The 14,588-nt window shown below is 39.9% G+C and overlaps 1 protein-coding gene across 1 annotated transcript in view; it reads right to left on the bottom strand.

The window, feature by feature from the left end:
- Positions 1 to 14,588, bottom strand: part of GLI3 (GLI family zinc finger 3) — a 209,491-nt gene that overhangs the window by 185,577 nt on the left and 9,326 nt on the right. Inside the window, exon 2 of the mRNA XM_027655965.1 lies at positions 8,759 to 8,921. Within this exon, the coding sequence (XP_027511766.1) occupies positions 8,759 to 8,882 (124 nt within the window). The 5' untranslated portion in view covers positions 8,883 to 8,921. The remainder of the gene's footprint in view (positions 1 to 8,758; positions 8,922 to 14,588) is intronic.

The raw sequence follows: 14,588 nt of genomic DNA, 5'->3' as shown, positions 1-14,588 counted from the left end.
GGATTTATTCAGTCAAAGACCTCGGACTTTGAGAGGCAACAAAAGAATCAAGAGACTTTCTGGTCCACCTGCCTGGCGAATGATGAGGCAGGGTAAAGCCTCCCCTAGAGAAACCAATCAAACCATTGTGTGGCACAGTCAGACCTTTTCAACTGTCAAGCCAGGAGAGCAGGAAAAGAGATGAAAGAACTCAGGATGAAGCTACCATTTACAGAACCATGTGGGAATGGTCTCCAAAGATTTAATAATTGGGATGGAACTCAACTTTCTGAAAACTAAAAGAAAGAAAGAAAAAAAAAAAACAGAAAAAAGAAAGGGAAGGAAAAGAGAGAGAAGAAAAAGAAGAGAAAGAAGGAAAGAAAAGAGAGAGACCAGGAGGAGGGGAAAACACTATTGGTCAGGCCCAGAAGGAACTTTTCCACACACAAAATCCTCTGTTGTTATGTATGAATCCCTACACTGGAAAAGAAGAGAAAGGCAAGCACACGACAGGGACAGAGAGAGAGCAAGAGAGAGAGCTCATGAGAGAGCTACAATATTAACTTCAGTTTCAGCAATTTATTATCCCATCTTAGGAAAAACTCCGTCAGTACAAACCTGTTCTATTATGCAGAACAAAAAAATCCCCTTACTTTGGGACATCTGGGTGCATTTTCAAGCTATTGCATGCATAAGACTTAAGTTTCCACTTGGCTGCATGTGGAACACGCATGAGAAGTCGTACTAAATGAATAGAAACCAGCATATTTTAAGTGGTTGGCATGTGCAAAGAATGTGCACACATAGCTCCTGTGTAGCAAGACTCCAGCTAACTGCAGGCAGCGCTTTTTGATAATCTGACCCATAACGCCTTAGAAGCCAAACTTTAAAATCATCTGCACAAAACCCAGTACATTTACTATGTACTTCTCTTTTCCAGAGTGCATCAGCACACTTAAAGTATGCATTCATCAGTAGGTCCAGATCACATTTACAAGCAATTTTTTTTCTGAATTGCCAGCCTTATGAACAAAAATAGAATCTGCAAATTAAATTGTGACCACTTGCAGTATACATCAAAGGCAAAGGCTGTTAATGGGAAATAAGATAACAACATAGCACTAAAAATCCATCTCATTTCCTCTTAGTTGGGAAGGCAGAAGAATGCTTCTCCTTCCCCTTCCACTCTCACCCCAAAATAATGACATATGGCATACACAAACAATGTAGTTTTAATATGGTACCTTCCTTACATAATCACATACTGTACCGTTAGCTCGCTTCTCCTACTTATTGGCATATGTATTTAGTAATAATTTCTATGTAAGCAGAAGCTGAGGTTTTGATTCCTCTGGAAAACAAATAAAAGAAAGACGGGGGGGGGGGGGGGGGGGGAAGTAAATAGAAACATACAGAGCAGGGATATAATCAAAGGCAACACTGATGCCTGATTATTTCCTTTTAACTGAAGACAGATATGAAACAGAAAACATCTAGAAAGAGAAAAGACGAATGCCATTTGAAAACCTGTTAAGCAATTTAATTACTTCAACTGCCTTAATTTACACAGTTCAGACTGTAAAGCCAAATACTGTGCCTGCCAGAGGGGTTGCCTAGCTTTAAGTCAATTAAAAGGATTTTAAAAAATTCTTTTTATTTACTTTAGGAAGATGATCTGCTCGGCATAGCTCCTTCAATTGCAGATTCTCTTTTTTAGGATTCAGAATCCAGGAGTTTTCTGTCTTAATTTTTTAATTAAGGGCCCTTCCAGCCCTCCCAAACCACGTGGCACCCATGTGTTTGTTGACATCCATTACCAGCAGCTGGGAGGAAGATGCCATCACTTGAAGCAGCAGTGCTGCTGCCATACACCCTCCCCCCTTTGGTGGCACTGGCTGGCACAGCAGTGCAGGGTCATTAGGAGGCCCTTTCTCTTTAAGGGTATCTTCCCCTGAGACCAATACTTAACAGCAGTGAGATATCACTGAAGCTTCAGCTGCCAGCAGCCTTTTTCCTTCTAAAAATCAAACCTCCTGGTTGCTTCCTCCTCCTCAGTACTTGTGGGCTGCAATGGCTGAACTTTTTGAGGTCTGATTGATAAAAGACTCCTCAAAGCAGAGAGCACGGTACTGTCACCATACTGCAGAGAAACATTTTAAACCTTTCTATTATTATTACTTATTCTGTTTCAAAACCAAGGTACTATTGGAATATGGTTGCTTGGGTGTTTTGTGGTTGGGTCATTTTTTTTTGTTTTTCAGGAAAAAAAAAACTCCCCAGTGTATAATTTCCTAAATTTAACCTCCACTTTGTCCAGGTGGCAAGCTTCTGCTGCTAACTAATGTTTTCTCCTGATTCCACCTCGTGTTATCCAGCAGGATGTTAAGTCATTACTTACTGATTACAGTGATTGCAGGGATAAGCCACTCAATCATCTCTTTCTGGAACTTGCAAAGGGATACAGGAGGATTGACATTTAATATCCCTTATGCTATTAACCACTGCAGCGAGGGGAGAGAAGGGGGGAAAAAATGAGGGAAATCTCGGCAGAATTAATGAAGCAATACTGTACTGCACTTGCAGAGATCACTGGGTTTAGAGTGAGGTAAGGGTAGGGCTGGCTCACTGAGGAACAACACTAGAAAATCGTATCAGGCAGAATGAGTTATTACAGTCTATAAAAAACCATAACTTGATGACTGAAATTTTATTAGTAAGCATAAAGGACCAGGGGTGCATTACTCCAAAAGAACATGTATTTAATCAGCTACTCACATCAGATTACAATATACCAAGACATGCAGTCTCCGCTTAATTACAACCTCCAATACTTTCATTTTCAATATTTTCAAGCATCAGGGGATTCTATTCTCCCCAAGGATAAGTACCTTCTTTTAAGTTTATCCTCTTACAACTTGGTTGCAAATATTGGAACAGAACGGTACACAAAATCTTACAGGTTCAGGTCTTCGCCCTTATTTTTCTGGGCTACCACATGTGACCATTCTACCCTTAACTTTCACGCTGCTGTATACCACTGACAGATAGGAATTACCTGCAGTATTTCTCTTGCTGAAAAACAAAACCCTCAGAAAAACATGTACATTGAAGTCATCATTTCCAGTATCTAATACTACAGGCTGTTTACTCCCTGACCTGAAAATGAGAAGTGAAGAGGGCCCCTCCATCCTCTTTGATTTCAGGGCAAGAGGATGGCATCTCCTGATCACTTTGTAGAATCAGGTCTCATATAATCAATTCAGCACTCAATTTACAAGTCACTAAAATAGTACAGGCAATGTTTTTTGACACCTAACAACCTCTTTTGAACCCTGACCTCTCAACAGGACCCTGAGCATATCAGTCGACGAGGGGGCCAAGAATGGGTATTATGATTAACACCTATTTTATGGTGAGGCTTGAAAGCAAGCAGCAGGATAAGTAACCAACTAAAAGTTTAAACAGGAAATGTGATTCTTGTGGGGTTGCAGACTGCTTCCCTCAGTAAACCCTAAAACTACTAGGAAGAAGGGAAAAAAAATAAAAAGGAGACCTAGATGAAGCTGGCTCTTCTTCTGAAATAATCAAAGTGGACGCATGAACTTCCTCTCATTTATTCATCTATCAAGTTTGGTTTTAAGTTACATCATCATTAAGATAATAATTTCTGCTTTCTATCACTTTAAAGTATGTTCTCAATAACTATCTGATTCTGATAAAGGTAGTCAAGTCCACAACCTCCATACGTTTATAATTAGCTTTTTTTAAGGCAGAGTAATAGGTTAATAAGAAATATCAGATTACACTGGAACAAGCTCATGGGTCAAAAACCAGACAAAACACATCAAACTGAAAATAAGTGCTTGCCTGTCAGACACTGAAGGAGTTCCTATACAATAACTGCATTGTTTTAATGCAACATTAAAGACATCATTTTAGAGTCAAAATGTCCAAAAGTGGAAAGTATTTTAGTCACCAACAAAATTCACAAGCCAAACAGTAAGTAAATCAGGGTTGAACACAGCATTACAATTTCCTAATGTTCTCCAAGAGATGCTGTGAAATGCAGCTTGTAAAAGTATTCATTCAGTCCTCACAGAAATTCCCCGTACTTTTTAGAAATTAAAGCAAAAAATTAATTACATCTATGGTACAGATTAAGTGGAAAAAAAAACAAATGGCACTGAGCTGAGGGCTGTGCTAGGTTAGCATGGCTTTTTTTGGTCAACACGTCTTAGGAAGTACTCTATCAGTAAATCTGATTCACCTCCAAAGGAGAGTACAGAGTCAAAGCAGCCTGCCTGGTACAGCATTAAAGCCACTGCTTAATTGTGAGCATGCAGCCATATTATTAGGGCAAACAGAGCTAGTCCCGTGGCTAACGCAAGGCATTCACTCAAGTTGGCTGGACTGGGGTTCACGACTTGACTGCAGGGCTGGGATGGGAAGGCTGTGACTCCCCGTGCCGGGGTGCGGGAGGGCACCGCCCCAGCGCGGGCAGCACGGCTGCACGGGCAGGGCAGGGCAGCGAGTGGAGTTGGCTGCTCCAGCACTGCAGCGCTCGCCCTGACACACGGGCTTGGCGTGCTGCTGGTGTCAGCCACAGCTCGTGTGCCAGGCTGCGGGGCACGGAAGCCGGGGAGCCCGGCGCGCTGCTCAACCTCGCCGGCAGAGCAGCACGGAGGAGCGGCCGAGAACAAGCCTTCGTGTCGGCATTCATCGCGATTAAGCAAGGCAGGTCGTAGTGTGGACTCCTGCAACGTTTACAGCGTTCACCTGAAGATTTCTTTTTAACCCTCGAATTACTTGAAATTACAGGAGGTACTGTAATATCCAGTGGAGATCTAACAAGGCAGGTTTCATGACCTGCAACATCAGGGAAAGGCTCTCCAAGGGGAGTACAGAACTAATGTAAATGATTTTATCAATGGACACTACTTTTCAGAAAGCCATTCTTTGCAACTTCATAGAAACGTGTGTGTGCACGCAGCAACTTTCAGGATGACCTAAATCCAAGCTCTGACATAGTAGGGAACAGGGTCTTTACTGCTTTGTCTCCAGAAAAGTGGCACGGATGCACACGTGAGACAAGACCTGACAACTGTGGTAGCAAGGTGGTCCAGGACACTGGCCTCATTACTCCAATGTAATACCAGTGACACAGTCATGACACAAATACTATTTGTTTTTGCTATAACCTTGCCAAAGCAGATCAGTGCGAGGCTATCGAGTCCCACGGTACCGAAAAGTAAGCTGACTTTATACCCAATCACAAACTTTTTTTCACACAGCCTTTTGTGAATTAACATCTCCATTAGCAGCTTTCTTTAGCAGTTTTTGTCTCCCTGAGTATTAGCTTAGTGGTAAATATATCAGTCAAACAAAGTAGTAAAAGGAACAATTTGCAAAGAAATGTATACTGTTAAACTGAATCCGGTTTGGTCAAGGCATACAAAATTAAACACGAAGAAAAAACCAAAAGCTTGCAAAAATTAATTCAAAACAAAGCAAAAGTGGTCCCACTGCGTATCAAAGGGCACCAAAGTTTTTTTCTATATTTGGGGTTTTTTTACTTTTTTGATCGTTGTTTTTTAAAAGAAGTTTTAATTTGCTACAGCACTAAGACCTTCCCCACATGTTATGTCCTGGAGCACATTTTAATGGCTCAGTTATAAATTCCTGAAATTAGGAGTTTATAATGGAAATGCTGGCAGGCCCATATCTTACACATTGCTAGCATCTCAGCAACACAGTCAGAGTTTGTAGTTAGGTGAGTGTAGCAGAAATCTTTTTGGTGTTAAGTAGTGACAGGAACTCAGCAGAAGTGGCCAACATGTAAACTGTGGCCCATGGCTGTTACAGTGCAGCTGGTACCTTCCAAAGGGCACCCTCAAGTCTGAGCCTCAGAAATTGCACTGCTCCCTTTCCAGGTCACCTTTCTCACTTTCTTTCCCTTGCACCTAGGTTAACACCAGGCTCTTCAATAAACAGTCCACATATCATATGATTTAAAAGTTTTCCACACTCAACAGCGATTTTAACATAGATTCTTCTACTGGGTGTGTCACTCACTTCTGGGAGCTTTTGAAATAGTAGTATTTTCTTTGTTTCTTCATGATTGTAAGCTTTGCATAAAAACCATAACTAGCAGCTTTCAATCTGTTTATGATCTAAGTTCTGAATCCTTCAGAAGCCAGCAGAGCTGCTGAGAAAATACTAGTCTGAACATCACACCTCAGACTTGTCACTCAAGTACATGTTACCCTGCAAACTTCGTTAATTCACGAGTTGTCCAGAAGGACAGAGGCACTGATATTAGACATGATTATGAGGTGACATTGGTATGATAGGCAGATTTTGCTCTGCAATGACATCAGTCTTCTGACAAGAACAGCAAGGATCATTCTGTCCTTTTGTTATTTTTCAGGGTACCTTACCTTGTTAAACAGACTATTCAAATACAAATCACGACATTTAACATTACCACAGCCCTTGCAAAAAAGAGGCACTGAATCAACAAAAGCTGCTTTTTGTAGGAGTGTTTTGTAGGAGTGGAGTCTTATACCAACTGAAGATGTTCCTGTAGTAATACTTATTCCAGCATTAAAGAACAAAAGATGCAAATGCAATGCAAGCTCCAGCTTTCATGGAAATTGTCCTTGTAACCGAAATTCATTATCATGACAATCACATCTGCAAAAAGCAAAACTTTTAAAACACTGCAACAGTAAAACTCATGTTTAAGTTCCTAAAGTTCTGGTATTAGTATTTGTTTTGGTACATACTCCATGGAGCCTCTACAGTAAGAGGAAATTTTTCATATCCAAGAAGGAATCAAATTTTTTATCCCTTTGAAGCCCAACCCTGCATCTCTGGAAAGTCCTTTATTCTTATTCGTTATACATGAAGGTAGATTAGAAACCCAAACCTTGGAGATCCTGGCGATCTACCTAAATATGAAGACTCATAAGACCAACACTTACCTACTGAAAACAAAGTTAACTGTCATTACCTTAACAAATAGCAGCCTAAGGCCCCAGGATGTGTACTACATTAGCATCTCATTCCATTAACAGGAGACAATTGCAGTGACAGAACTTTGCAGTCATTTCATTAGACTTAAAATCTTTCCAGCTCTTGGGAGTTTGGTGCCCCTGATATACACTAATACTCCATCTAGGTAAAGCAGGTAGTTGAGAACTAATACTACAGTTACAGAGAGAAAAATATTTGACCACAGAGTAAATCAGTGTCAGAATTAGGCTAATTTTAGCCGTCTAAATCCAAATGTTTAATGATAACATTCAAACTAGCCCAAACAGTCAGAGATATGTGCCAATATTGAGTTTGAGTACAAACCTCTGACACATCAAAGAATATGCATATGTGTTTAAATGTGCATCTGTTTGAAAAGTTGGGCCAATGTGGAAAATCTTTTTATCAAAAAAAACCCAAAAAACAGTGGGAGCACTTCAGCTAATGTGAACCACTGTAATTCCATTGACAGCAATGGATCTGTGCTGACTTACACCAGCTGAGGATCTAATTTCATATGCCTTAGAAAACTGATGCAACTTTTTCCATAGCTGCTCAAGAGTTTCTATACCTTTGTGGGGATCAACTCCAACTAGTAGGTCAGCAGGTGATGAGTTTGCTTTTATTCTGAAGTCTAGTCACACGGAAGGATACTGGACAAGTGCCATCTAATTTTTACTGACCCACAGAGATTCCCCTCTAGTATGGATGTAGGACTCATGTATTTTCTGCTGTAGTCTGTTTCTCTGAGAAAGCAGAAACCTTTATTCAAGATATCAAAGTAAGAATCTGACCTGGACCACAAGCCCAGATGAGTGAGCATGATGGAAGCAGAAAGCATGAACAGAAAATGTTTTGCCAGGAATACACTGAGTACAAAATATACAGAAAGGTATCTTCTGGTTTTAGCCATTGCTAAACTGATTTGCAAAAAAACAACAGTTAATCTTCAGCTATCCAAAATACACAGGTCGAAACTCTGCCCACACCCTTTCAAGCAATTTTCTATCCTAATGCAAAGGGAGTTTTACATTAATAGGAACCAATACACTCAGCCCTCTTACACTGAACAATGAAAGGGCTAGGGCTGGGATTACACATTCTCAGGAGAGGCAGGGAATATGTAAAATTGTCAAGTGAGGTAATCTCTGGGGAGGATTAAGAAAACTACTCCAGTTTTGCAAATCTACAAGCTGTACATTCACAACTTTGAAATGAATTCACAGGAGGATACACTCCTAGCTTGAGGTTTTGTTCCTGGCCATTAAGGAACTTTGGGGAGGGGAGGGCAGCCCTTTGCAAGAAGCAAGTTTATTTGTAAAAGAAGCGGGGAAAAAAAGATCTTTGCCATTAATTTTGACAGAGCTACTTCTGTCTCTTTAGTATTAACTAATTATCTAACTAGTGTAAGATATTTCAATGGCCAAATGCAAAGCACTTGCAAGACCTGCCAGGCTAATCTAGACAATTTCCAAAACAGCAAAAACAGGAACTTCCTATAATAAATAACTTAGCACATTTACATCTCAAATTAGAACATCTGGAAGAAAAAGACTATGCCTGATGCCAAAAATGGCCTTATTGTATCCTACCACTTTCCACCACACCCCCCTCCTTGCTCGTTTTCTTTAGCCTTTCTTTAAAACAAACACTGATCCAGGTGCAAATGCTCAATTCACAAGGAATGCAGTGAACATAAAATTACTGTAGGTTTGGCTGCTAGTAAATCCCTGCTGTTACTCACCATTGGATGTTGTGCTGGAGGCGACAGCTTTCTCACTGACATCTGTTCGACTGGAGCATTTCACAATGGAATTCTCCACTTTTTTCTTCTCTGTAGTGGTAGAGCTATGGGACTGTGCCTCCATGATGACTTCTCATTACTTCAGCTCTCCTTGCACTAATACCTGAATGAAACAAGAGTCATAAACTTTAAAGACTGTTCCAAATCTTAGCCCAAAACTTTTCACACCTCTCACCTGAAGAAGAGCCTGCAGCACAACTGAATTAGCAGCTCACAGGCCATCTCTGTATGCTCATCAAATTATGTTTGCATGCATGAATTCCTGAGGAATTTAAAGAAACACTAACACCAAAAATAAGCATGTTTGCTTTTAAATAGAATCATCATGAAAAACCACTATGCTGCCTGCTTGATGAGTAGGTCCATTTTTTTCAATCCTATAGGATTTTAATGGATCCAGGGGGAAAAAAAACTGGTATTTTCTCATATGTCCAGAGCACCTTGGAACAATGAAAGAAAAAATCAAGACAGACCTTCGTGTTGACTCTAGAAGCCAAATATTTAAATTTCAGCTTTCATGATACCCCAGCACACTGCAGTGGGAATTATCCTGTCTATCTCTACACCTTGTCTTACTTGTGTAAATATCTCTCACTTTGTTTGTTCAGAAATCTAACTCAAACAAAAGTGCCTTGGAGCAACACCCTGAAAACCACAGGGAAAGGCAAATATTATTGCTGGTGGCACATAATGAGATCACTTTCTTTTGCATGAAAACACTGGAAATTGAAAGTTCTATAGAGATGTGTGTCTGGTTATTTTGCCTTTCCTGGCCATTTCTCTTTATTCTCAGATCTTTTACATTCCAAATATAAACCCAAGAAGCCAAATATAAACCCATATAAGCCCAAGCTTCCGAAAGGGTATCAGTGCTTGTGCACCAGTGCAGGCGCATCAGGCCCCAAGACTGCAGGGATCTTGGGCTGTAAAGACAAGCGTTTCCAAGCACTGGTCTGCAACTTAACTTGATGCACACCTGTCTGTCCAATTAAGCTTTACACAAATCATCAATATTCAGCACACACCATGCTTAGAAACAGTACTTTGGTAGTCTGAACATGAACCCGTGCAACAACAACAAAAAATAATAATAAAGAGAGTATTTTCTGCTCTGAGCAGCGCTGCAGTCATTAGCGAAACGGGTCTGAAATAGAAGGAAGTCATGCTGTTCTAGAATAAAATAAAAAAGAAAGGCTTCCAAAAAAGCCACAAAGTATAATGAAGTGTAATTACATTACGAACCTGTTTCCTCAATTCTGACAGTCAAAATAAAAAAAAAAAAAAAGAAACAAAACCAAATCAATCCAAAAAAACCAAACCAAAACAAAAACAAAACAAAAAAAAAAGGGGGTTACAAAGCCAATTCATCACTGTCTAGTAAACCTTCCCCTTCCCACCTTCCTAGTAGGAGTTCTTTTTAATAGTACAATAAAACACTCCAAAGCCTCATTGTTATATAGCAAGGATCAAAGAAGAGCCCAATCGCTAAATGAATCATTATTTAGCTAGTCAGCACAGCCAGGGATCTGGGCTAGATATCAGAGACTCTATGCCACTGACCTGCTGTCTAAGCTTTGGCAAAGCATTTTTCTTCCCTTGAGTTTCTTACTTGCTAAAAAGAGAAATAACAAAGCTCTGCCTGCGTAGCAGAGTACTTCTAAAACTACTTGCAAGATCTATCTGTGAAAGTGCTGTAAATATTATTGTGATCTGTGAAACAACTTCCTACTAGAACTAAGGGGAATGTCAGGTGTCTTAAACAGGGAGCAGGAAAGATCTAACAATACTCAACTTGCAACAGCCCTCATTTTTACCCAGCAATGCACAAATCGCCTTGAGATCTCACACAAGCTTTGTAAACAGTATCTTTTCAAATTTCTCATATGCTTCCTCCCCTTTTCCCCTTGCACACCTCATGCAAGAGAATCCACAGCTTTGGTCAGTTATCATGTATAGCTTGCTTTTCAGTCCCTTGCATTTCTGCCAAGCTGTTCACACATGAAAAGAACGTGCTTGTTTTCTCTGTACAGCCCTAGCCACATAAACACCAAAATCTGCCTATACCCATCATCCAGCCATTGCATGAGTGAGTCCTTCAATACATGCTCCTATCCTCTGAATAACCCTCTTTGAGTTGTTTAACATTCTTTAAAAAGAATAACTTCCTATGCTGTCTCAGAAGGAATTTAAAAGGTATACATCTTCAGTTGTGGTTATTTTTCTTCTGTTTTGCCTCCTCTCCTAAGGGCCAAGACTGCTATTCCAGTGGCATCTTCATTTACATGAAAGAGAATGACTTTGAAAAATTTGAAGAGGAAGCTGCAGAACTTGTCCCCCATTTTGTTTGGTTCTTGGTTCACAAGCATGTTGCTTTTGGTTTAAAGTCATGAAAAGAAACACTTATACTCCCTACACAACTAGAAAGGAAGAAGCCACATACTCTGCCTCCACAAAGCCAGTGGAGTGGCATGAAACATTTGGGCAAAGGTCACAAAAACCTTTGATGACAGGTATCTACAGCGGCTCCACTGCCTCCTGCCACATAGATGTCTGTGCAGATATGTGCGAGGAGCCCCCACTTATCTCTAGCTTCTTTCCCTCTCCACTGCTCAGAAAAGGAAGGAGATGAAGGTACTGAAGAAAACTTTAAACTCCTAAAAAGCATCACTGGGTCATCTGCAATTCAAGAGCAACGTGTGGCTGCTCAAAGTGGCATCATCCATTCTCTTGGCTACCTTTTTCTTTCCCTAACAGCCTACCAATAAGATTTTTCTGGTGCTTTAGGGTCATCCTCTTTAATGGACCAAAGACTAGCAGACATAATTCCACATTTCCCATCACTCTCTATCACTTTTTTATGCTATCTACTGCGGAAAAAGATACAGAACAGAGGCCTAAGTAGCACTTAAATTTTTGGACAGAAATTGCAAAATTGGCCAAGAACTGATATAAACATCTGCTCTTGGTACCTGTTCTGTTTCGTGTCTGCTTAGTTTACATCCAGAAAGCTGCTTTTATTCATGTCAGCATGGAAGAGGGAACACTGCCGGAGTAAACTTTCTAACTCAGCTCTACACTGTGCACCACAAGGCAACGGCCCTGGCACTGCAGGTCTTTCCTCCTGTGTCTTCCTTCCTCTGCTCCCAACCCACACACATGGGGCATAGGCCCCTGCAAGAATTCCTGCAGATCAGCTACGCTCCAGTGCTGTATCAACTACATGGCAGGGAAAGTAAGGAAAACCAGGAGAGCTGGCAGGATTAACAGTCAGATGTATGTGGTTTGGTATGTTTTGCCAATAGGGAAGCAGTCAACTGAAAATCAATATGGTGCCCCCAAAATCTTTGTTTTCCTTAAGACCAAGTTGAAAACACACACCAGACATGCATATCTTCTAGAATCATTCTCCTTAATTTTGGCTGTGATTTTTATTTTCTCTCAGAAATTGTGCTGAGATGTGGGAATTACAGTTCACCAAAAAAGAGAAAATGCCCAGTACAATGTAAAGATGTCTTTCCACTGGTTGTTAACACCTATCAAAAAGCATTCTAAAAAGCAGACAGCCTGACATTGTATCCACATTAAAATATAAACTGGCTTATGTTAGGGTGTACATGGCTCTCTCCAGCATGTGGGTCAGTGACTTCCCTGTTCCTACCCCCTCAGGCCTGAGACAGTCTGTATCTATTCTGGAGCAAGCTCCACTTTCAAAAAACCTGAAAGCTAGTTCCACTGGCTATCCAGCATCTCCATGTGCATGTAAGTGGCAAGAAAATACTATAACAATATATGGGGAAAAGCCTGAACTTTCATAGGTAAATAGAGGGATAAACATTCCTTCCTGAAAGCAAACATTCATGGCTTTTTCCCATTCAACCATGCTGGAACCTACTCTAATTTCCCTAAAGCCTGAACCCACTGCATAATTAATTCCAGATCCCCATTTTAAACCTGATCCCTCTCAAAACAGCAACCTGCAGGTGTGTCTCTTCTTTTTAAAACATAAATGTAAACCTTCACCAACTGCATATTATATTGGAGGAATTCTAGGAACAAGCTACTGGAATGAACTGGAATGAGGAAAACTGTCTCTTTTAAAAGAAGTGTCGACAAATACGTTGGAAACTTGTTTTGAAAAGAAGAATTCTTTCAAGCAACTTGAAATTATTTAACTTCCAATCCTTATGTATGTTGATTATAAAACTTACAGTAGTAAAAATAATCATATTAATATACTAGGGAGAAAAAAACCCATCATTTTGTTCATTTTCTTTCAGTGCAAACTAACCAAAACCACTGGTGCAGCCCAGTGCCAGGAAGAGCAGGAAACATGACCCTTCCTGTACATAGATTTCGAGTTTTCAAGAAATCTTCAGCTCTGTGCTCCTCCTTCTCTCTGAACTACTTATTAAATCATTTTATTTATATTGCATACACTAGTTGTAAAGACCAGACCATGTAATCTTTAGTCACAGGAATAGGCTCACTGACTTCAACAACACTACTTCCTTTGGTCTAAGCGCTGAAGTGTAAGCATCTAAAATTCTCAATTTGCATGTTAGAGTGGTTTATGTTTCTTGCAAACTTAAACCTTCTGCATTTATTTCGTTTATTTTTAATTTTTGAGGAGTATCTTTTAATGTGTTGGGTGAAAAAAAACCAAAACCACCAAACAAAAAACCAAGTAAATCCTTTCCCTGTTTTACTTGATGCTGCTGTAGTTGTATTCAATTCATTAACAAGTGTTTTGCATCCACTGAGAAGAGCTGTCTGAAATAGCAGTGTCACAGCATTCATCATCATTACATCAGCAGTAGGGAAGTTCATACTGATTGCTATCAGCAACCAGAGTGCCCCAATCAGCGTGCAAGCAAACATAGCATGTTTAATTTTTCAGAAATGACTCTGGGTAGTTACAGTGTTCATAGGTACTACTTTGATCCACACTACTGGAAGCAGTCTTTGGGAATACAATGCATCTTGAACAGCACAACTGTATGAAAGTGAAAAACACAAGGGGAGGCATGAAGAACAATCAGGAAATTACAGTCTCTCTCAACCATAAAGGACTCTTTATCAAATTTATCAACATGGGTTGCACCATTCCTTGGGATTATTTAAGGATAAAAAAAATGCATCTTATTCAGATACATTCAAATGCAAAATTTACATGAGACAATTTATTATACAGGAGCTATTTCACACTGATTTATACCGGCTTGATTCAGATACATTTAACTTCCAAAACCCTCCTAGATTTCAGCATTGCTTTCTATTAAATCTGCTGGCAAAGCTGCACTGACAAAGTAACCCCTGACAGTACTTGCTGAAAAATGCACGAGTGCTCAGACATTTTAAGAAATATCTTCCAGTTGTAACATTAACTTTTTGGTATATCACACCATTTTTGCAATAGCTGTAGGAACTAACCTAAATACCATATATTTTTAAAATAGTTTTATCCTATCCCAATTCTTTGTAAGCTAAACCAGAATTCTGCAACTTCCATTAACTACTCCTGGGCAAATTTTGTTCAGGTTCTTCCCTGTTGAGACAACTGGTCACAGTAAGACTAAGACCAATGTAAAGAGCACAAATAGTGTTATATCCACTTTTTATAAAACCACAACCAACAATCAAGAAGTTGAGGGGAAAAATTACTTGCATGATCTATAAATGCACTAGTTGCTGATTGCATACTTCTTAATCTGTTTCAAAATGCTAAGGAGAGAGAGAAAGAGAGAGAGAGAGAGAGAAAGAGAGAGAGAGA

This window comes from Corapipo altera, unplaced genomic scaffold (genome assembly GCF_003945725.1).
Source record: "Corapipo altera isolate COAL_440 unplaced genomic scaffold, ASM394572v1 59, whole genome shotgun sequence".
Taxonomy (NCBI): Eukaryota; Metazoa; Chordata; class Aves; order Passeriformes; family Pipridae; genus Corapipo; species Corapipo altera.
The sequence above is the reverse complement of the archived record's forward strand: the minus strand, read 5'-3'. Positions and strand labels throughout refer to the sequence as shown.